Genomic DNA, 24,620 nt, shown 5'->3' on the forward strand with positions numbered 1-24,620 from the left:
CAAACAGAATGATACAATATAGGAATTTTGACTTCAACTGGGCATTTGATATAAAATAATGGAAAAACATCTGCAATCTCATGAAATAAAAGAAATCTGTAGACTTGTAGAAAACACAACTGCAGTAAAATTCATTCCCACTGTGATGATATGTGGGCAAATGGGGCATTTCAAACTTCAAAATAGCTGGACCACTCTGTGATAAAGGAATAACAATAACTAGAAAATTCCAGCGGACATTTTGAGACTGGCAATGCTGCTGGTTGATGTTGCATGCTTTTATTTTGAAGGAGTAGTTTTGTAATTTTATTTAGAAAATTTGGCTCGATAGAAGGAGGGCTGGGGTCAGGGTGAAGAGTGTTTCTTCTTATTATTAGGGCCACGGGGCAAAGCACCGAGGCACTATTGTTATACTACGTGTTTCTTCTTCTTATTTTTCCTCCTCCTCCCTTTTTTCGTCCCTCCTACAGCTTGAAGGAGGATGAGTTATATATTAAAACGTGCGGTTTGATCGGGATCGGTGTGCTATTACTTTTCTCGACGAAATACAAATATGCGAAAAATTTTGCATTGAAATTAATACATGTTTCTAACATTCCACAAACAAGTCTGCCAAAACATTGTGACCACCCACACCATTACAGTCGGATGGGGAACTTTAATAATGCAGCAGTTGTGACCCAGCTGTGGGCCTGGTCTCTGTGGCAACAGAATGCTGGGTCCCAAACAAGCTGCCAAAAGATTACGACCACCTAGGTTTAGTGTGAGGCGAATATCCAGCTTCTCAATATCAGTGCTCAGTGAAACATGATCATATGTCTGTCTGATTAGCTCTGGTCATGAGTTTGATTCCCATATTGACAGAGATGGTACCTCCGGCAGTATCTCCCCGTGACCTTTAAGAAGGTGTGTCATTACCAAGGTGTCACACAAGGAACATCTCATGATGGGTAAAAGCAAAGAACTCTCTCAAAACCTTTGTAACTTTATTATCCTCATTCTGATGGCATTGGTTACAGAAGGATTTCTAAACTTCTGGACATTCCAGTGAGCACTGTTGGACTTTGAAAACTTTGATCAATTTTGAAGAAAGACTGAAGTTAAAATAAAATCCCAGGTCGATTGCTGGGTTATTTGGTCCTGGATTAAATGCCAAATAAACCCTTTCACAGTGCATGAAAAACCCGGGTTGTAAACCATGAACAAACCGCAGCAGGTATCAAACCGCCATTTTGTGGGGGAATAAAATGCTACACTTGTCGTACCTTGTACAAACTTTCATGCATTTTTCTACTCCAAAGCATGAGGTCACGAGTGATCTTTCAGCAAAGATTTCAGAATGTTGCCGATTTTTTCAGGCGTCTCCAATCATTTATATGGGGAAAAAACTGAATTACAGTACAACACATATTTCTATACAGTATATATACTATAACAACTATTAGTAATAACATATATAAATGTACATTTAAATATTTCATTGTTTACTTGCTCTTCCTCAATTAAAGAGAAGATAGGCAGGCATTTTGTTTCTTTTGTTTTCACAGTCAGACGGTGATAAACCAGGCCTTTTTTTGTTATACTTTATTTCATTTGTTTGGCTCAAGCCCTCACAGCACTTCCTTCACCCCAACATTGCAGAAAACCTTTATTTGTAAATAATTTGTAAATAAATGCTCACTTGCCACAAATGCACCTTGGGTTTTGCTTTACTGGCCGTCACTGTGGTGGTCTCTTTTGCAACCTACTAATGTCTAACCCTAGCCTAAAGATTGTGATTGTGACCCAGATTGTAGGTCACAATCATTATATTAAGTACAAAAGCATATGCATCTGTAAATGATCTTTTCCAAGTTATTTTATTTATTATATTTTTATATAATTATATTTTTATCACTTTTGGATTCATATTTTAAGTTTAAGAAAAATAGCAAAACCAAATCAAAAGAGAGTCTTCACGGTCTACAAGAATCACACCAAACCGACCTGGCTCACCTTGGTGTCAGAAGGTGGAGTTTTGGCCATACCCATTCTTTGCAGCATCACCTGGATCTTATGTTCAAAACCAGATGTGCTCTCAGATGCATGTTTCTGGAAGACAGTACATGAATGTTTGCAACAATAAATATCAATCAATCAAACAATAAATCAAACTTTATTTATATAGCACACAGAAATGCAAAATGTCCTCTCTTTGCACAAATGTCCTCAATCTGATGGTGTAATACTTAAACTGGTCCTCAGAAAGATAGCTGTACAAGTACACAAACACACACACACACACACACACACACACACACACACCTCACTTCTTTGCACAAATGTCCCCAATCTGATGGTGCAAAACAAAAACTGTTCCTTGGAAAGACACATGCAGGTAAAACACCAGGCTTAACATTGTGCTTGATGAAAATGGAACCACTTGCAGGCAGAGTTGATCTTCTCTCAATAACTGACCCAGAACACTTATATTAAGACTAATTAACTCACTCTAGTCACTACCACTATATACTAAACTTTAGGTTAGATTAGATTCAACTTTATTGTCATTCCACATGTACAGGTACAGAGCAACGAAATACAGTTAGGCATCTAACCTGAAGTGCAATAAGCAGAAAGTCCACGTAGCATAAATATATTATAAAAATGGTGAAAAACCCTGTCCACTGTTGGCTTAGTAGTTCATATGACAAGCTACCTACTGACAAGCCAATTTCAGTGTAATTTAATGCAAAAGTGCTGAGGCAAGAACATATGAATACACTGAAACACTGTCTTGTAGTACAGATCACATTAATTAATAATTAATTGAATATTTGAACCCTGAAGAGATTTTTCAAAGGAAGTTTCTCCAGTTATAGACCATGGCTGAGTCTCAAGTAAAGTACTTTTCAATTATGAACAAATTCAATTTATGAACAAACAAATTCATAAAGGGATGAGTAAAAAGACTTAACAAGCCCGAAAGAAGCTTGCCAGTTGAGTTACTCATTTGATGGATCTTGTAGGAAGATGCTTGTCCGTTTCCTTTGAGAGCCATTTCCTTCGACTGGGTCTGTCACCGTGCTCCTAATAGTTATTGTGAGAATGTAATATAAGCCATTCTGTGTCCATTGTGTGAGAAGATTAAGCTGCCTGCAAGTTGGGGCACTGTTTCTGAAAGTGTTTTAATTAATTGATATATCATCGGTTCCTGTTATATTCTATATAAACAATGCCTCCATGTATAGCTGTTGTCATGGTTATTTACTAGGCATCTACTGCTACATCTATCTGTCTGTCTGTCCATCTATCCCAAACATACAACTGCTGTCAAGCTTCTTCTTGCCATTTGACCCATATATTCTTTTCTTGCCCCAGATTACTTAAAATTTTAAACATTTTTTGAAAGACTTTATCAAAGGCTTCAGATGAGTTAAAAACAACAGGAACAAATTAGGGAACAGAGAGGAATCTTTAAATGTGGTAAAAATGTCTCTTATAAAATAAAACTTGGTTCTTATCCAGTGTATAGGAATGTACTGTATAGTTGTTATTTTGCTAACACCTCATTCCCATTAAGGGCCATTCCACTTCCACTGTATTAGACAATCCCTTTGTGTGTTATGTTTATCGCCAGACTGACCTTACTAAGTGTATTATCCTTGTCTTCAGGCTCTAATGCTGTCAGCAGAATGAGACTCTGGCTCTTGCCCTCTCTCAGAGACCTCTTGGTCACCTTCAGTCTCCTCACTCCATACGGAGTCCCGCCCAGCTGGGTACCCTGCTCAGTTAGAGGTGAAATGACCACAGGACTGGGGGTGTGACCTGGCAAGACAGGAATGACCTCTTTTTCCAGGTTGGCGGGCATAGCAGTGATGAAGTCAGGGCTGGTGGTGATGGTGGGATGAATGGTTTTTGTGTCACTGACAGGTGTCGTACTGGTTAATTTCTTGGCAGATGCAGTCTTTTCCCTTTCATCACCTGCAAGATGATGACTGGTGATTCCTTCTGTGGTGGTGGCGACATCATTAGAAATGTTAGCATCCTCTAGTGACCTTGACCCTTTCTCTCTCTCTCTCTCCTTGTTCCTCTCTCTCTCCCTTTCTTTGCCCTCACGGAGGGGACGAATGAGGTCTGCAATGGAGGCCCTTTTGACTTTAACTACCTCTCCCCCTCCTACCTCTCCCCCACCTGCCTTGACAGCTCGCCCAGCTCGAGCCTTCTTGAAAGCGAACAAGTCACCAAACTTTCTCTTGATATTTCTGGTAGGAAGTGTGATGGTGGTGACACAAGAGGAGTCGAGGGCAGTGGAGGATGTAGAGAGGGGTGGAACATCAGAGGACATAAAGGATGTATCAGCAGATGCAACAGAAGAGGAGGTGACCATGGCTGAGCTAGAGGAGGTGACAATGTCAGATGAAGAGGTAAGGGGAGTTGAGGCTGTGGGGGTGGAGCTTGATTCTGAAGGAGTGGCTTGTGCAGGGTTTGACTCCTCCCACTTGTTTTTTCTGCAGCAGGGAGACAGCCAAAAGAGCAACAGACAAGAAAAGGCACTCAGTACTACAACTACTAGCACAGAACCCAAGACACATGCTTGTCTCAGATATGAAAAAAGAATGTCCATATAATCAGCAGACAGAGCTTATTACATCCCAACCTGTTATTTAGCGTCATTGTAACATTAAAATCACTGCCTCTCTAACACATACTTTGACCAGCATAACATTTTCTTCAATATGACTTAAATTCAGGAATTTTGCCTGCAGTAACAAAGCAAGAATGGGAACTATACATACGTGCACCTAATCTGACCACATGGATGCAAAGCTGTCAGTTAATTTTGATATAATGGCCCAATCAATAAATAAATCCATGAATGAAAAATGGTATTATTCCACTTTATTTTTACCATGACTTAGGCGAACCTAGGCGTAACTAAACAAACTGTAGATAGTTACACATTATTATATTATTGATTGTGTGACATATGAGGTTATATCCATTAAAGTGTAGATCTTAAAGATTGGCCTATCTACTCTGTAATCTCTGAATCTCTGTATGAGCTAAATGGAACCAAATCAAGATGCAGAAAGATGTAAACTCTGTATGTTGCAGACAGGAGAGGAAGGAGGGGTGTGTGTTGTTTGAATTATGTTCTGTAGGTTCACAGTCCTTAACTCAGTATTTGCACCAGTGGAAACCAGATATACCAATCTAGATACCAGATCTACAAGCTCATTTCCACTTGAGTCCATCATCATTTGATGAAGAATGTGTGCTCTGTGTTGTCATTAGAAACTTTACATTTGAAAATCATATCAGCCTTATGATTGATGCTTGAGAAGTGACTGAACAGAGCAACCACTTGCAGCTAAATTGAGGTTAAAAGGGAATAGTTCCCTCTCTAGCCTTGTCACTTGCTGATAGTTTTGGTTTATTATTACATTTGTCTTTTTGTGTTTTCATACTATATTATATGAACATTATCTTCTACTGTCCCAGGTTCACAATCTGCACAATCTTTTCATTCAATAAATTTGTCAGGTTGAAGATTTTCTTTGATTTGGGTTGCATCTTGTCTTAAAGGTGTGATGGTGGGTCATAAAGCCAGACCAGTTGAGAATCACTGAACCACTGATGTAGACCACTAAAAAGTATAGTGTACCCGTAATTGATGTAACTGTGTGTATTGTAGATTATGTTCCTTTTGCTGCTGTGTTAAACACACACACACACACACACACACACACACACACACACACACACACACATATATATATATATACACACATATACATATACACACATATATATATATATACACACACATTTATATACACTTTGGAAGCTGGAGCCCATGTCAACACTATAAATACCATCAGTATGACACTTAATATGCGGCTCTCGCTTGGCAAACTCTCAGCTCACACGGTGCATAAACTGACATCAACGACAAAAAAAACACAAGAACACAAAACACTACAACCACAGCATAAAGTTTAGTAGTACTTCACAGTGTGCTGTAAAATGGACTAGTGTAGCTGGGATTTGTGGTATTTCATGACTAACTTACATATTCTGCATGTCATGGTAGAATGGGCTTCCTCTTTAGTGAAGTATCTCCACACACTTGATGAACCACTGCTAGGTTGCTGCAATGACCCACTGGGCTCCTGACCGGTGTTCTCAGAGGCGTCTGTGTCATGTGATCGGCAGCTAGTTGACTTCTTGCTTAAAGCTTACTGAGCTTAAAATTTGTAATTGTTGCTACAGTGTAAAAAGCTCTTTCCACCTGTGTTTTTATTTTCCCAAGAAGATGACCACATTGTTGGCCAGCACCTGATGCTTGAACTAGTCATATTCAGGCAGTGAGATTGAAAGCTTTGTAAAACTGAGTCATGTCAAGAAGAACATAATGCAGACTGGGAATGTGTATTAATATGACGTTACAGGGAAGTCAAAGAGGGTCTTAGAAACGACACAAAATTATTCAGCATGCACAAGTTTAGTACATAACAATGCACCCACAAGCTATCTGAAGCTATCAAAAGAAGATTTGATGCACCATGTGTGCTTAGAAGCGCAACACCGAAAATGGTGCGGTCGGAAACAGTGTCTCGTGGTGCAGCGTTCCGAACACTGTGTAGTCAAATACACCAGTGTGCCGGTATATAAAAAATTCATATCATGACGAAAAAAAATACCGGTATTCGGTATGAACCGTATACCGCCCAGCACTACCTTAAGGTGCTGGGTCAAGAATGAAACAATGATTACCTTATCTTTGGGATGTATGGTTGTTTTGTTAGAATTGTTCAAAATCACAGATGTAAAAAGGTCCCATGGAGTGATGCCTTTAATTAAGTTTTAACTTATTGTTGTCACGTTAAGCTTCTGATAACATCGTCAGAGTCTGCGTGTGAAAGAGGTTAACAAAAGTAGCAGTATATAGGCTAAAAATTGCAGTTCATACAGCTTATGGTTCTGACACTTTTTATTCTTTAAGTTACAACTCTGTAGTTGCACACAAAAAGAAAAAAATATGTTGTCATTGAACACAAAGAACACAGTTTGGTTAGTAGTTTAACCAAACGTTCTGCCAACTCAAAAAAAGGTAAAAAAAACTGAAAGATGTATTTTTTTTCCATTTTTACATCTGCCACTTTTACCAGCTGTGAAGTTGTCATAAGAAGTGCAGAGTAAGTTCAATCAGGAAGAACACCTTTGGCTCATTAGAGATGGGAATTGATGAGATGTTATCAATATAAATGAATTCTTCTTATCTAGACTCCCTGCAGTTCACTTTTATGGATGGAAAGTTAGTCTTGCACTCCAAAAGGCAGTGGCAAAAGGCATGACATAATTTTCCAATTAGGGGCCCATATGTTCAAATCCCTTGTGTTACATTTCATCGCATGTCTAAACCAACGTATGATCACAATCAGATATGCTGCAGGATACTGTATCCACTTTCTGAGATGGCTGGCATGTTCTCCAACAGATGAAGCAGAATTTGTACTATTAAATCATTGCATCTCTCCAACCCCAGCCCTACTGCCTCTAATCTGACCATTCAAATGCACAAATATTTTATAATGACAAGATAGACATGATAATAATAGAGATATAATAATAGTGGCCCTTGACCTCCCTTTTCGAATTACAAATAGAAACTACTGCCACCCACTGGTATGAAGAGTTATTTTCTTTCACATAGGTTCAGAATGTATTACTCAGATAGCTGCATGATGGTGTAATTTTTGTCCAGGCAATATGAGGCTACATCTCTCAAATATAATCACAACATGGAATAGAAGGTTGAATGATTATCCAAATCAAAGTTATCCAAAACTGAAAGCCAAACTTACAAAGAACAAGGAGAATGCAGGCTATTATAAGAGAACCAACTGATATTTCCTGCAGCCTCATGAGGTAACGGTCAAGTTAAGTTAGTCTGGTTATAAGACTCTCCTATACAAAGCATGGCCTTACCTTCTCCTTCTCCTACTCAAAATCTATGGCAACCTAGGTATCTCGTTTTCGGAAGACCTTTTATTTCACATTTTTCATTATAAATTAAGAAAGTATTTTTTCTTTCCTGACTGAAACACAGCTCAGTGTAACTTCAGTCAGGAAGACTATCTTCATACGCACTCACTCACAAATGTCTCTTTCTGTCTTCCTGCTGCTGTAATTAGTTGACTGTGGGAGTTTAAAAATGTTGCCACAGTCTCATTCAGTCAATTATGTCCTTGTCGTCAAAATTAAATACATTTGTCCTCTGCTGCCATCAGATTTTCATAATTTCCTAACTGCTGTGACCCTCCTCCAACACATTTACCTCCAGTCTTCACATCCAGGGTCTATTCAAGCTCATCAGAGAACTCTCCTAATCTCCATTGAGTCTATTTGATGCAAACATTCATATTTTTCTATTTTGCACATAATTAAATAAAAAATAAAAACTTTTGTTCACTCAGAACAAAGTCACCCCAAATAAGCTGTCTCATTGTATTGATTTCACATCCATTTCTCTCTTTTTGGCTTTCAGTGCTGAATATTACTGTTAAGTCTACAGCTGTAGCTGAGAGCACAACAAAGTCAGGAAATGTACCATTATTATTAAATGTCAAATGATGATGAATGATTCATTTGTTGAGTTTATACTTAAAGGAAGTCCACAAAGTGCCTCACAGTTCAGGATATGAAATAAAAAGATCTATATCAGTACAATAGAAAATTGAATGGAAAAATGCAAAAACGTTGAAAGGCAACAGTATCTAATTATTCTATACGTTTAAGTGAAACTGTATGTCTCCGTGAAGTATAAAAAAGTAACACATCAAGAGTCTAAAAACTAAATAATCAAGGTTTTACATGATGGTTTTGATGAGGAACATGTTTATGTTTGTTGCCTTGTATGTACTTACAGCTGGTTTCAGAAAACTGTGTACACCTGGTCTGGCCCTACTTCTGGGCCCAGATGTATGCATGATGGATAGAGAAAGATGTTTGTTAGTTTACTGGTGTGTAAGTTCAACTTACAGTGCATAGTCAGGGATAATTTTCTTGGTGAAGAACTCCTCTACTCCTTCATCCACTTTGGCCTCAATCTCTACCTTTGAGAGTAGATCCTGCAAGAAATATAACACATATATAAACTGCTTATTGTATACATGTGTACCTTGTAAAACAGGGAAATATACAAAAATCACCTTATGTATGTTTGTATCCTGTTGATATTTTCACAAAGAAACCAAATTGTGAGTGGCAAATAAAGTGGTCCATTAATTTGCATCCCATGAACTGTATGCCAATGTTAAAATGTGTGACTTGAGAGGCCCATCCATTTCTCAAGTCTATTATTGACTGAGAGCAGAGGAGCCGTGCCGCACATTAAGATATTAGGCTGTACAGCCATCATACTTTCAGTTGATAAAATTGTTGGTGGACCAAGTTCTCATTGAAGAATTATAGCCACATTCCCCAGGTCATTTCTAACAGGTATTAGGGTACTAATCATTAATGCCACAGTCCTACCATCAATAAATAAACAAATTCAATAAACATCTTACACTGTGTGACTGTCAACACCGTTGGTTGAGGCTGGTACACTCTAATTTTGTAACAAGCAGGAAGACAAAAAATATTGCTATTAATGTCTCTTCTCTTGTGATGAGTTCATTTGAAAATATTAATTAGAATGAAGAGGAGACAGGCCATCAAATGAACCCAAATTCTGTTTGGTCCAAAATCTACACTAAAGAGATTGCCGTAGATGAAGTGATTGTTCTCAATCTGACCATGAATGAGTCCTTTAAAAGAACACATTCATTCATTTTCTGGAAGGTCATCTACATGAACAACAGACTGGACTGAAGGGACAACAGTGATGCTGTGTACAAGAAGGGCCTGGGTAGACCTTTTCTCAGGTCTTTCAATGTGTGCAGTGAATTACTAGAGTCTTTCTACCAGTCTGTGGTTGAGTGCCCTGTTCTTTGCTGTGGTTTGTTGGAGAAGTAGTACCAGCAAAAAGAGACATCAGTAGGATCAACAAATTGATCCAAAAGTCTTGACATGTGATTGGTAGGGAGTTGAAGTCATTTGTCTCAGCAAGGGACACGAGGACATTGGATAAACTGCTCTCCATTATGGACAATCCATCTCATCCACTGCATCAAACATTTGAGGGTCAGAGGAGCTCATTCTCCAGCTAAATTATTCAGCTCTGCTGCCATAGTGAACACTACAGAACTTCTTTTACTCTATATTCTATCCAGCTGTATAATAGCTCATCTTTTTGTGAAAATTAAGCTACTGTGATCAATTAATTTCCCTTGTGGATCATTAAAGTCTGTCTAAGTCACCCTGGAAAGATCACCAGTCTATCATAGGGCTAACACAGAGAGACAGACAACCACTCACACTCACACCTACAGCCAATTTAGAATCACTGATTAACAAGATAGTGGGGAAGCCACAAAGAAAGTCCACAAAGAAAGGCCCCAGTCCGCTGACGGATTCGAACCCAGAACATTGCTGCTGTGAGGCATCTGTAAAGCAAGATTTTGGAATGCCATGTCCAATGTGAAGAGGCTAGAGTAATCCTTATCCTCATGCACGCTTCAAACCTTTACTTTTTTCTATTTACCAATTCAAGAAACTCATCAGTTTTACATCCCCTTTCTTACTGTTTAGGGGCATTCATTGTAACAGTACACTAGTGAATCAAAAATAAAATACTGAACATACTGTATATTATACTCTATATGCTGTAGCGTGGATAAAAAAAATATTTGATGAGTTTTGAAATGTACTTGATTAGGCTGTGTTTAAAACTCTATTAGAAGATGTTGATTCTAATGGTTCAAGACGTGTCTGAAGAAATCCTACTATAGTTTCTGTTAAGTCTTCTGCTAAAAATATAACTAATTCTGTTTGCATCACTAAACACAGGGCACAATTACAATTAGAAATATCACAGACATCGTCTCTTACCACCTTTACTGTGTGAAGTCTCATTTGTAGATGGAGAAAACCCTTAGATCCAGAAACTAGTATTGCCCCATTTAGCAGAAACAACAGTTAAAACCAGATCAAATCCATAACCCTCCATTTCCTCTTTTCGAGAAATGTTTAGTGTACTTAGGATCAATGTCCCTTTGAGAGGTCCACTTCTGGTTCAATGTGGACACACAGCCTCACATTATCTCATTAAGATTTTATGGTTCAGTTGAGAACTGCAAACTGTCCAGTTCCTGTGACAGCAAAGCAAGCCCAAACTTTAGAAATCATAACATTCCTACTTTACAGCTGATTTGGGTGTGTACCAAAGGGCATTAGACTGATTGACAGACTGATAGACTGTTACAGTCATAGACTAATTGATCATAGACTGTATTTTTTGTAGCAGCCAGTCCTGGACAAACTGGCAGGCATTTGAAATCTACATCGCTTGATGACACAATTCAACACCAATATGGTAGGTTCCACTGTCACTCCCTTAGACGATTCTTCTACATACATTCAAGGCACCAAGTACAAATAGTAAAATTAATTTTAATTGGTGCTTATTAACTCTAGAAAAGGTAATAGTGTCAGAAATCAGCTTGGTCTATGTATATGCGTATACAGTATTTTTCTGTACTTCTGTAACATGATTCACAAAGGAGATTAAGTGAGTTGTCACTCAGCCTATAAATGCTGACATTGTGTGTCAACACTTTTCTTACTAGAAACTGACTTTCTTTTTGCAAGATGAAGGGTAGCCCAATAAGATTGGAGGAATGACGTTCCATTTAAGATTAGATAAGACTAGATTAGATAAGTGTTCAGACCTTGCATTAGACATCCAACTCCAAATGCATCTCCAGATCCAAAGCCAGTTTTGGGCTGTCTATGCAAATAAACCGTGACTGGGGCACAATATTGTAACAGAAGTTGTTTCTAATGGATTATTCATACTGCTCCAGAACTGAGAACTCTCCGGTGAATCTGAGAATCTCCGTTAATAAAGGTAAATAAAGCCACCAGTCACTGAGGAAATACTTAACCACACACAGCTCCTCATAAATCTATAGGCTGCATTAATAATTAAACCAGAATCACACTTGTGCACTCATATTAAATACTGCCATTTGTAAATGATTACTTAGATTAATTTAGTTGGTTGGACAGCCACAGGACAGAATATTTTAAAAAGCTTGTAGCACCCTAAAATGTAATAATTTCCTGAAATTGTAACACAAAACTTATGTGCAAGTTATGTAATAAAACCCAATAATGTAATAACTTAACCAATAATTCAATAAAATATCCTGACTGATTGTAAATACATTTTTACCGATAATGTAATACGTTATTACATTATTGGGAATTTATGTATTTATTTTTTCAAAACTGATAATGTAATATTTGACAGATAATGTAATATATATGCTCATTTTTAGTCCAGAGTTCTACATTTTGTGTTTTGATAATCTAAAAATGTTATACACACAAAACAACAGAATGACTATTGACAACTAAATGACAACTTTGTCTCATGGTACGAAGCAAACCACCTTTGGCTCAATACAGCTAAAGCCACAGAGATGGTAGTGGTTTTCTGGAGGTCCTTTGCCTACCTGCAGCCTGTAACCATAAATGAGGAGTGTGTAGAGGTGGTTCAGATCTATAGGTACCTGGGTCTACAGCTGGATCACAAGTCACAAGTCTCTATTTCCTGAGGAGGCTATGGCTATGGCACTCTCCTCACTGTGAGGAACCGTATGTACTGTGGTCACTGCCAATACTTATTACACAGCTATACATATATACACACACACACACACACACACACACACACACACACATAGTTATATAGTCATATAACTTAAACATCTTTTACATTTATTCATCCCGTAGGAAATTCAATATCCAATAGCTTCATCACATAGAAACAAAGTATCTAATGTAATCTAATGTAATCTAATCTAATATAATCGGAACATCCCAGAGTACCCAACTCCTAAAATATATGCAATATACTTCCCTGCAGGGATCTTGAATCTCACACACATGCACATAATGATAGTGACTACACAGAGCAAGGGAATGTACAGGAAAGATGGCTACGATAACAAGGAGACAGCGAGAGCATACCATAGAGAGATGGTAGGTATTTTGTGGAAAAGAGAAATTACATTCATGTGACTGTGTGTGTGTGTGGATACAAGTGATCTAAAATCAAATCAAAACTTGTATCGTCATTGGTGTGCAGATGTATTTGCAGTACTACCTGAGGCCTGGAGGAGGGGGGCTGCGTGTGTGTGCGCCGTGGCCGTGGTCGGTAGGCGGTGTAGTGCCTTAGAGTCTGTCCCTGGGTGGGTAGAGGCTCCATGGAAGAAACGGAGGATCCAGAGCTGGGGAGGGGATGTGGGCTGGGGCCACAGCCGAGGAAGGGAGCCTCTCCTCTGTGTAAACCTCTGTGGCAGGCTGTCTTTTCCTTTGGAGCTTGAGTGGCGATGGAGTAAAAGAGGGGACGAGTCGGAGGAGGAATCAATGATGCTCCTCTCGCGCCTGATATCGCTTCTACAACATCCACAGCCACCACCTCCCCCTCCTTCTGCCTTTTCCCCCTCTGTCCTGGGGGCGAGGGGGATGGGGAAGAGGAAGGAGAAGGGGAGGGGCCTGAGGTTCTGAGTGACAGTGGGGTTGCTGTTAGATACTGAGAGAGAACACGCCTTCCCTCTCCGTCTTCCTCTCCAGCATATTCACCCATCTCTCTCTCTGCTTCCCTGTCCCTGATTTGTCGCTCCCAATCTGCATCCAATAGACCTGAGAACGAAGAAATAACACTGTTGAGAAGAAAGGCACACGCAAAGATGCTGAAAAGGAGAAGAATGAAGGGAAGAGGGCAGTTTGCATTTGATGCACAAAAACCATCAAATGTTTTTTTGCTTCTATCAAACAAAAGGAGATGGGGTTAAAAGATTCCCCAGTTTCCTCCAATGTGTTCTGCTCTTTCCTCATCGCCCTCCACTGTGGAAGTCACTGGTGTGAAAGTAAACAGGCTATGCTCCAATTAGTCAAACAGTGCTGCATGACTGGCTTGCTTCACCATGGTACCATGGTATCACACAGTGAACACAAGAGAGAATATAATAACATATCTGAGATGTCTTACTATTTTGCTACAGATTGAAAAACACCATTAATAAATTAAATTATGATAATGTTTATTTAGTAGCCTACTGCAATTTTTAAGTAATGCAATTATTATTATTATTATTATTATTATTATTATATTATATGCCGCTACCTCAAGGTATTTATTTCATCAGATGCATTTAGTGGATAAGAGGAAATTTTGCAATTTCCCAAGCTCCTGGAAACATCTTGATTTTGTGATTTAGCATTCACTTTCCATTTGGACACCTTAACCTTTTATGGGACAGGAAACCATATTTGGTAACTTTGATACACATTTTAAATTACTTCCCTGTTCCTCTCAGTGAGGTCTAGAAGCATGTGGTTTTCACCCAGGCAATCAGAGAAGATCAAAGCAATATTCTCAGGTCCAATCAGAGTCACATTGTCATGGTTTTGTGTCCTTGTCCTGTATTTGTATTGAGCTTTGTGATTTATTTTGTTAAGTTTTGGATTTCCTGTCTGTGTTTTCTCATGTGTCCCTTGATTGTTAATTGGATTTGCCTGGTGTCATTGCCCTGATCTGTCTCACCTGTGTCTTGCCATCCCTGATCCCTCATGTGTATTGATAGCCCTGTCTTCCCTTTGTTTCTTGTCTCGTCGTTGATGTTCTCCATGATGTTCTTTCCTTGTGTTACCTTGTGTTACCTTCCTTAATGTTGTCTCCACGCCACGATCCTTGTCTCCATGTGTTGCTCCCTGCCATGTCGTGATTCTAGCAGATTTTTGGATTTTGGACTTTCTGCCATGTCCACAGCGCCTTTTGTTTTACATTAAATATCTTTTGTTAGAACTCCCTGCCATATTCCGTCCTGCATTTGGGTCCTCACCTCAACACCTCTAACCCTGACACACATGTGGTCTGCTAGGTCAACCTCTGCATGAACGCTATGCATGACTGATTTATTAGGTACCAAGAAGAAGTGGTCTAATGTGATAATGTGTACGATTACAGGTGCAGCTGCTCTACGTAAGGGCAAGGAACCATATATGGTAAATTCATTAACTTTAACTTCAACTACAATGTCACTTTTAATTTTATTTTTTAACCGCGCCTCACTTTATTTATTTGTCATACTTAATCTGATGTTTTAACGTTTTTTTTTTTACATATCGGTCTTGATATTATTTTTCACAATCCATCTCTCTCGTGTAACTGGCAGCAGGCCTGCTATTGTACATAATATGCTGTTTTTTTGCCCACTTTTGCTATCTTATTCTCCTGCTCTTATTTTATGTACCCCTCTTCACCCTCCTAATTGCCCTTCGGGGATAAATAATGTTTTTTTTTTTCTGATTCTGATTAATCCTGATTTTCCTGAAATTAATAATGTGAAATTTTTTTAGAAATGTAAAAAAGTCTTCTTATGCTCTAAAAAATGTTTTTATTTTATTTTGTTTTATTTTAATTATGTGTTTATCTGGTGAGGAGAGTGCAAATTAATTAACACTTGGTACACATACAGGACGTTGAATATGCGCTGGCCATCCGTAGTCAGAAATAACTGGTTCGATTCCGCCCTCCCTAGTCTGTCCATTTTGTCCTTGAGCAAGACGCTTAATCCACCTTGCGGTGGTCAGAGAGCTGTTAGCATGGATTGACAGCCATGTTTCCATCAGTCTGCCTCAGGGCAGCTGTAACTACTGAGGTAGTTTACCACCACCAGGATGTGACTGTGTGAGCGAATGAATAATACAATCAATTGTGAGCGCTTTGAGTATCTAAAAATTGTTATTGTTATTATTATTACATGGCAGCATACATATCTATATAAAAACAACAAAAACATTTCAGTACATTAAATGACATCTTAAAAATGGGCTGCTACTTAAGAGTATAAAAGACTTCACACATAGGTTCATTGTTCATAGGTTTCATTGTTTTGTTTTTTTTTTTTGTTTTTTTTTTACCATTTTTGAGCTGTTTTAAAAGCAGAGAATGCAAATTTTCTTCAATAGTTGTTCGTACACTATTCCAAGTCAGACAACTCTCAGTTTTTTGGTGGCCATGATCCAATATTCAAACAGAGTGGGATCCTTTTCTAGGGATGTTGTTTCTGCATTAATTTCATTGCATCTTAAAAAAAGGAAAAGATCTGGTTGAGTGTTCCAGCTATAGGCCTCTCTTGCTTTTAAATGCAGAGTTAAAGATTTACGTAAAATGTCTGTCCCAACGGCTTCAAGGCCATATGACAGAGTTGGTTCATAGTTAGACAGGCTTCATAAAGTCTAGACTTGCTACACATAATGTTAGAAGACTATAACATGTTATAGATGGTTCCCCTGCTGCTGTCCTTTCACTAGATGCAATGAAGGCCATTGACCACCTGGAATGACCTTTTTTTTTGTGGTCAGTGCTTGAGTTTATGGGGTTTGGCTTGCCATTCATTAATATGATTAAGGTGCTGTATAATAACCCAACAACTGTAGTGCTCACAGGTAAAACTATTTCTCCGTCTTTTGCTATCTTGAGAGGCACAAGACAAGTCTTCTCAGCCCTCTGTATCTGCCCTTTCTGTCGAACCACTAGCACAAGCCATCCGCAGTTCACCCACAATCTCTCCAATCTCCATTAGAGGAATACATCATCACATCTCACTGTATGCTGACGATGTTTTATTGTATAAAAATGACCCAGTGCAATGTATCCCACATGTTTTATCGACCTTTTAACGTTATGGCAAGCTTTCGGGTTTCAAAATAAATTGGCGGAAATCAGCATTGCTACAGTTGTGCTCTTAAGTTTACATACACTGGCAGAATCTATGATTCTTTGACCATTTTTCAAATCAAATTTTTCAAATTTTCAAATCATAATGATAACAGAAACTACCCAAATGACCCTGATCAAAAGTTCACATACCCTGGTGATTTTGGCCTGATAACATGAACAGAAGTTGACACAAATGGGTTTGAATGGCTGCTAAAGGTAATATCCTCACCTGTGACCTATTTGCTTGTAATCAGTGTGTGTGCATAAAAGCTGAGTGAGTTTCTGGGACCCAGACAGACTCTTACATTGGTCAGCAGTGTTCCAACAGTGATTAACAAATGGAAAATCAAGGGCTCTGATAAAACCAAAGCACGGACAGGTAGACCAACAAAAATTTGGGCCACAACTGTCAGGAAAATTGTTCAGGATACACAGAAAAACCCATAAACATCAGCTGAAATACAGGACTCTCTGAAAACTAGCGGTGTGGCTGTTTCAAGATGCACAGGAGGTACTTGAAGAAAAATGGGCTCCATGGTTGAATTGCCAAAAGAAAGCCATTACTGCGCAAATGCCACAAAGTATCTCACCTATAATACGCCAAACAGCACAGAGACAAACCTAAAACTTCTGGAACAAGTTAATTTGGAGTGATGAGACCAAAATTGAACTTTTTGGCCACAACAATAAACGTTACATTTTGAAAGGTGTCAACAAGGCCTACGATGAAAGGAACACCATTCCTACTGTAAAGCATGGAGGTGGATCGCTGATGTTTTGGGGATGTGTGAGCTACAAAGGCACAGGAAACTTGGTCAAAGTTGAAGGAAAGATGAATGCAGCATATCATCAGCAAATACTGGAGGCAAATTTGCACTCATCAACCCGGAAGCTGCGTATGGGACATAGAATGATCCAAAACACAAGGCCAAGTTGACCTGTCATTGGCTACAGCAGAACAAAGTGAAGGTTCTGGAGTGGCCATCTCAGTCTCCTGACCTCAGTATCATTCAGCCACTTCTGAGAGAGCTCAAGCACACAGTTCATGCAAGACAGCCGAGGAATTTACAGGAACTGGAGTCTTTTGCCAAGAAGAATGGGTAGCTTTACCATCTGAGAAAATAAAGAGCCTCATCCACAACTACCACAAAAGACTTCAAGCTGTCATTGTTGTTAGAGAGGGCAATACACAGTATTAAGAACTGCAGTATGTAAACTTTTGATCAGGGTCATTTGGATGTTTTTTGTTGTTATTATGATTTAAAAATAGAAAACACAGTTATTTATCAATAAACGGCTTCACCCAACCACTAAGCATGAGTGGAAAAAAAGTTTTTGTGTAATCATTCTGAAATGATAACATTCATCTCTGAAAAAAGGCCAAGAAAACAAAAAGTCTACCAGGGTATGTAAACTTTTGAGCACAACTATACCTTTAAATTAGGCCATGTGTGATGCTCCCATCTCTGCCACTATTAGAGTTACTAAAAACTTTACCTACCTGGGGATAGATATATTGTCCTCCACACAGACAATAGTTGAAAACAATTTCTGTGACACACTTTACAAAGTTATGGCGGATCTAGACAGGTGGTTTAACCTGCCTAATTCACTTCGTGGCAGGGTAGCCATTATTAAAATGAATATCCTACCCAGAGTCAATATTGTTAGTTTGATGCTCCCCCTTCCCTGGCCCCTCAATTTTGGAACAAATTACAGTCAGCAATAATTTATTTGGCATGGCAAACACCCTTGCATTAAAATCACTACAATGCAGCGAGAGAGGCAGGCCAGAACTTCAAGTTTTATGGTTGGGCCTTTATACTTAGAGCTCTCCCAACTCGGTTAGTCTGATGCTCAGTGTCATGGCGAGCTTTGGAGGAGCAGATGATTGCTCCACATTCCTTTAATAACTTCGTGTATCTCTCTCCATCACTGTTGCTCGAGATTTGGTCCTATTATTTCATACTCGTTTGGAAGAGGGTGGAGAAATTAGCTGGCTGTTCTTTTGTCTGCAGCCCACACTTCCCAATATTTAACAATGAGAGATTGTTGATTGGTGGTCATCCTATTTGTTTTCCTGACAGAGAAAACAAAAACATTTATACACTTGGTGATATTTATGAGGAGGTAGGTTACTTACTTACCAGAACATATGTATTAACACTGAAAAAATGAGAAACACCGGGTCTTTGAATCTCTAAAAATAATAATAGTTGCAACACAATTCATTTACATTCCTTTAGTGAACATGATTTAATCAACTAAAGTTATGCTGATTATATAAATTGTTGAATGTACAAATTTCTTACGCTTTGAATGAAAATGATTTAGTTGAGAACTAAAACATAATTTAATTTAATTTGGCCTGCACCGGAAATGGAAGGGCGCCGGGAGGTGGCCCTTCATTCAGAGGGGGCGCGAGTGCACCACCGCCAAACTTCGTAAGACAAGAAGAATGTTTGTTGTTTCCCCGCCAAGGTTGAAAAATGTGCTGTTTGGGAAGAGGCCACTATTGAGTAAGTAAATTCATAAAATTAATATATGTTAGTGTTCATTTAGTGATAGGTGTCAGCCAGCAGGTTACTTTGTTTGTATTTATGTGTGTGCGTTTAGGTGTAACGTAGAGTGTACATTAGTCGTCTGGTTTGGCCTCTTGTTGGGATTTTTAGACCTGGGGTGTGGTCGTTGGGGTTCAGGGTCGGCGAATATGAGTCTTGAGTGTTTTACTTTTATTTATTGTTGCCATCTATGGAGGCAGCATCGCACCACTTCCCTGTCCTTTGCGTTGAAGCAGTTTCGGAGGTGAAGTTGGGTCCTTCAGACTTCAATCGTTAGCGTTAGCTGAGTAACTTTAGCCACCATGACCGCTATTGCACTTGAATTTACCTATTTGTTGTGATCAGGCTGCCACCTCCAGGTCTGAGCCATGAAGCCCATGCAGAAGTGCAAAAAATTGCAGTTCATCGAGTGGCTGCTTGAGGCTGGTTGCAAAAGGGATCAAATCCCCATAGACCCCCATGTCAAAAAGCCCAACTTTACAGCATTATTAAACGTGTTTACAGTCTGGATCAAAAAACGGTTTTGGTCTCAAGTGTTTATTTCACTATGCATGACAACTGTACGGGGGGTGAGTCTCAACGTCCGACACGACCCCCTACATCCAGATTTGGAGTATCCACGTGTGGGTGGAGTAAAGCTCATCCAACATGGCGACAGCAGGCTCCGCCTACTTTGGGCTTCATTTTCGAGGTTCAGAATCCAATGGGTGACGTCACGGTGGGAATGTCCATAGTATATACAGTCAATGGTTGTAATGGGGGCAGATGAAGTTCTTCTACGTAAAGGCGTAGCATATCTGATGAAACACTTTAGTTTACCTTGGAGCTAATCCTGCTTTTGATTTTGTGCCTTTGTTTATGATCTTAATCATTTAAGGCTATCCACTGAGTTCACCTTCTATTAATTCTAAACATTTTCTTTCATAGGTCACAGAATACACAATTAAAGGCTTTATAGTGGTAAGTGCTCTTTCATTTCTTTATCTTTTTTACCTTATGTTGTTATGTTAATTTCCCAAAATAATTGAAGAGTTTCAGTTATTAATGGAAATATCAGTTATTGGTTTGTCATTCGATTACATTTAAAATGTAACTTGGTATTATTTATTGGCAATTTGTTTTGAATTTATTTTTCAGTTGAATTTTATTTAAATATCAAGGAAATCCACTGTTAAAAAGCCTAGTTAAACTAAATAAATCACTAGATGCATGAAGTTTACTCAGTCAATAAATAATAGTCCTTAAAGAATCATGATGTCAATATTCTCTCTTAGTATCATCTACTAATATCACAATATAATTTGGTAATGATTCATTCTTTTCTCGATATGGCTTGCTTAATAAGTCTTTATCTTCCTTCATTTACCTCTCTGTTTCCCATAGGGCATGGATGAAGTTGCCATAGCTGAGGCCATTGAAGACACCACTGTTGATGTTCTTAAAGAACGTGCTTCAAGTGATGAACCAGTTTTCAGCACAGCATTCATCCAGCATAAAATTGTGACAACAGATTAACATCGTCCACTGCCAGCGGTGAAAGTTGATATACCAATGTTCGGACGACGCATCACCATATATGTATTGTGAATCTATTGCACTTCATGCAGAATGTAGAGAAAAATTATTTTGTTTTAAATGCCATTGTGAAACAGTTTTTTGCATAGTTGCGCATTTGTGTTTGAATCCTATGTTCAGTCAATGCAATTTCCATACTAAACAATCAAAATGCACTGAGTTTTGACAAATGTATGTATTATTAAATTAATAAGAACAGGCTGGTACTGAACTTTGACTCTTTGCCTTTTTTATTCAAGTAACAATACCACTGAATAATATTAAGAAATCATTTTGGAGTAACAGGTGAAAATTGGGTACCCTGGAAGTGATGAAATCACTTTAGCCTTACACAATAAATTGGTGTTACAGTAACATAGGAATCTTTTAAACAGTCTTAATGTTAAAGTAATAATTGAGTGAGGAGGAAAAGAGAAACGTATGTCAGTTGAACACAATATCATTGTGTGGGACCGATGTACACATTAAAATTAAGTAAATCCAAAGGATCTTTTTTTTGAGTGAAGACTCTACTGGTTCCTATTGCAGCATTCTTACAGTCCTCTGGCATTGGACACAATGTGGAGGAGAGATGTTCCAGATTTGGAACCTACATTTAACTGTGGGTAAAGTGTGGGGTTAGATACCAGAAATCCTAAATATCAGCAAATACATTATAATTATATACATAGAGTTGTACCTCTATGGCCAAATGTTGGAAGCCTTAACCTCTCTAAATTGTTTAAGGTCAGACTGCCGTGTTTGCCTGTCACACTCATTTTGATCAACTTGTCCAGGCTGGGTTTGACACCGGTCAAAGCATTGTTGGCTGGACTTACAGCTGCACAGCTGCCACATGTTGGAAACCTCCGCATTCACTCTCTTTTCGAGCATGGGTTTTAACATATGTGGACATTGTTTACTTGGAGTTGTCGATCGCCAGAGTCTACAGTGCAAAAGAGTCAGCAATAGAGGCTTGGCATTCACTCCTAACTATCCTCCATGGGTTTCAGGAGTAGCGCGACTGAGATCGGAAGATCTGGATCTAGGGGGTGGGTGGGTTACTTTTGTGGGTTTTGTTTGTTTGTTTTCGATTATTTATTTATTTATTATTTTTACTTCAGTTGGGTGCTCATATATCTGTATATATGAATATGTATGGGTATGTATATGAATGTATGTTGTTGCTTTATTTTTCTAACATGCATATTCCTATCTATATTTTTTCTTAAAATAAAATAAAAATTTGATCACAACATTTTTTTCAAAATTCCATTTTTTTGGGAAAAGTGATTTTAGCTAGATAGATTGGATATGGAGTGTTTCACATTAAATGTTATCAATTGTTTAAAAAATATATAAGCAGGTCCTCTACCAGAGGCCTGGGAGTTTGACGGTTGTGTACATTATCTTAGTTATTCTTAGGACTGTGCTCTTCTGGACTGAGGCTTCAGGTACTGAAGGGATCTGTTGGAGCTACTGCCCCACTCACTCGGAGCACTCACTGCCCCGAGTGCTCCTACTACCAAGGGAACTACGCTCACTTTAACCTTCCACATCCATTCCAGCTGCTCTTTCAACCCTTGGTACTTGTCAACTTTTTCGTGTTCCTTCTTTCTGATGTTGCCGTCAGCCACTCTATTCTGCTCTTTGCCCATCAACCTTGGCCCTGTTGTTCTTAATCACCTTCAAATGATTAAACAGATTCAAAGATTCAAAGAAAGAAAGTTAAATACTTGTTTCAGAGGTTTGTCTCTTACTCTTAATTGAAGGGGCAGGCCTTAAGCTCTTGGAATGCAAATCATTTCTCCAAAAGGCTGGACTGTACTGGTGATGGAGTAGACAAAAAACAAGAATGGAAAATTCAACACAAATGAATCATGGAAAAATAAAGCTGATAGAGAAATAGACAAATTTGTGGCCCTTACGTCATCAGTTGGGAAGTCATTTTCAACCAGCCGGAGCTCTGGGATATCGATTCTCTGATTGTTGCATGAATTTATTTTTATAAGGCAATCCTAAACAGGAAATAAAGAAAAACATCCCCAATAATGACTGCAATGTGGAGATTTCCAGACTGTATAAACAAAAATGTGTGAGTGTATATGTAAAACAGAATTAAAAAAATAAACAAAAAAACAAAACACATTTTAGGTGGACATTGTATACGATCTTTTGGTAACATGGTAATTCACCTGTCAATAAATAAAAAAACGACTATAATCAATCATACAACGGTAATAAATATACACAGTTTTAAAATGAATTGCAGTAATCATAATAGAAGTTCACCTCACATACATAAATGAAACACAATAGACACATATTTACCATTTTGCTCTGTGCAGTTGTCAGATCTTTGAGCACCTGTTCTATAATGCTTTCAGCCACAGTAACACTCAGCGTTTGTCTCAGTTCCCTGGATGCACAAAAGGAGTCAACAGATATGACACCCATCAAGTATGCAGCAAACAATGATTATCACCATTTATTATCACATACAGAATTACTAGTTAATGAACTGCATCAATGAGTTCCATTAAAAACAGTGAAATGGCACCATCTTATATGATTGTTATTGTTACTGTCTTGATACCTCAATTTGTTGCTGATAATATGCCCTGTGTTTTCCACCAGGGTGCTTCTGAGGAATACATGTGTCTGTCTGTTTCTTTTGGACACACACTCTGACAGACACTCAGACACACTCGACAGCTGGACAATCCTTGGGCACACTGTCTCTGCATATCTATTCAGGCCTTGAACCAACTCCTGGAACAGAGAGAAAATTAGTGGGGTTTTTTTGTTTGTTTATTTTAGCTATTTCCATGGAAAACTGGAAAGATAACTTATCTGTGGGTAAATTTAGAATTTGTTTTAGTATTTGTTTGACTTGGTGCACTGGAGGGCACTACAGGAATGTTTGTTGCATTGTAGATGTGGTTGCTGTGAGCATAGGAGGAGAAGAGTGAATAGAGCGCAGAAGATGGAGGCACAGAGAAGCTGTCCTACTAGTTATTTTTACAAATATTACTAAAAACCAGTGGCAGCTGGTGGTAAAATTTGGTGGGTGGTCTAAATGCATGATACAGATTAAATAGTTAGTTTTGCAGCAGCAAAAGGAACATCACCTACAATACGCACAGTTAAATCAATTACAGGTACACTATACTTTTTAGTGCTATACATCAGTGGTTCTCAACTGGTCTGGGTTCAGGACGCCTTAATCACCCCTTAATGACAAGCTGTGACCCAAATCAAAGAAAAAATTTAAAATTTCTCAAATTTATTTAATGAAAAAATTTTGCAGTTTGAACCTGAAAAAATAAGTATGTACGATTTCCTCTGGCATAAACAATAAATGCAAGACGAGTGAGTGGGAGAGTGTGTGAGGCTGTCAATTGTAGGGAGAAAGAAAAGCATGCACAGGCTGAACTGAAAAAGAATTGGCCCGGCATCATGGTGGATGTGAAGTGGAGGGTGCCTGCGTACTGCCAAAGTAAATGATAAATAGTCTTGCTCTTATATAGCGCTTTTCTACCTACTCAAAGGTACTCAAAGCGCTTTTACGGTCAGAGATACATCCACCCATTCGCTCACCCAAGCACACACACATTCAC

General features: G+C 38.6%; 1 protein-coding gene across 3 annotated transcripts in view; it reads right to left on the reverse strand.

The window, feature by feature from the left end:
* The window catches only part of carmil2 (capping protein regulator and myosin 1 linker 2), a 110,556-nt gene that overhangs the window by 22,581 nt on the left and 63,355 nt on the right, over positions 1–24,620 (reverse strand). For all 3 annotated transcript variants that reach the window (XM_047596293.1, XM_047596292.1, XM_047596295.1), the window contains exons 27-34: positions 23,597–23,772; positions 23,332–23,419; positions 22,929–23,018; positions 22,761–22,827; positions 13,262–13,800; positions 9,028–9,116; positions 3,626–4,490; positions 1,996–2,091 (exon numbers count right to left, since the gene is read on the reverse strand). In XM_047596293.1, the coding sequence (XP_047452249.1) occupies positions 1,996–2,091; positions 3,626–4,490; positions 9,028–9,116; positions 13,262–13,800; positions 22,761–22,827; positions 22,929–23,018; positions 23,332–23,419; positions 23,597–23,772 (2,010 nt within the window). The remainder of the gene's footprint in view (positions 1–1,995; positions 2,092–3,625; positions 4,491–9,027; positions 9,117–13,261; positions 13,801–22,760; positions 22,828–22,928; positions 23,019–23,331; positions 23,420–23,596; positions 23,773–24,620) is intronic.

This window comes from Mugil cephalus, chromosome 10 (assembly GCF_022458985.1).
Source record: "Mugil cephalus isolate CIBA_MC_2020 chromosome 10, CIBA_Mcephalus_1.1, whole genome shotgun sequence".
NCBI lineage: Eukaryota > Metazoa > Chordata > Actinopteri > Mugiliformes > Mugilidae > Mugil > Mugil cephalus.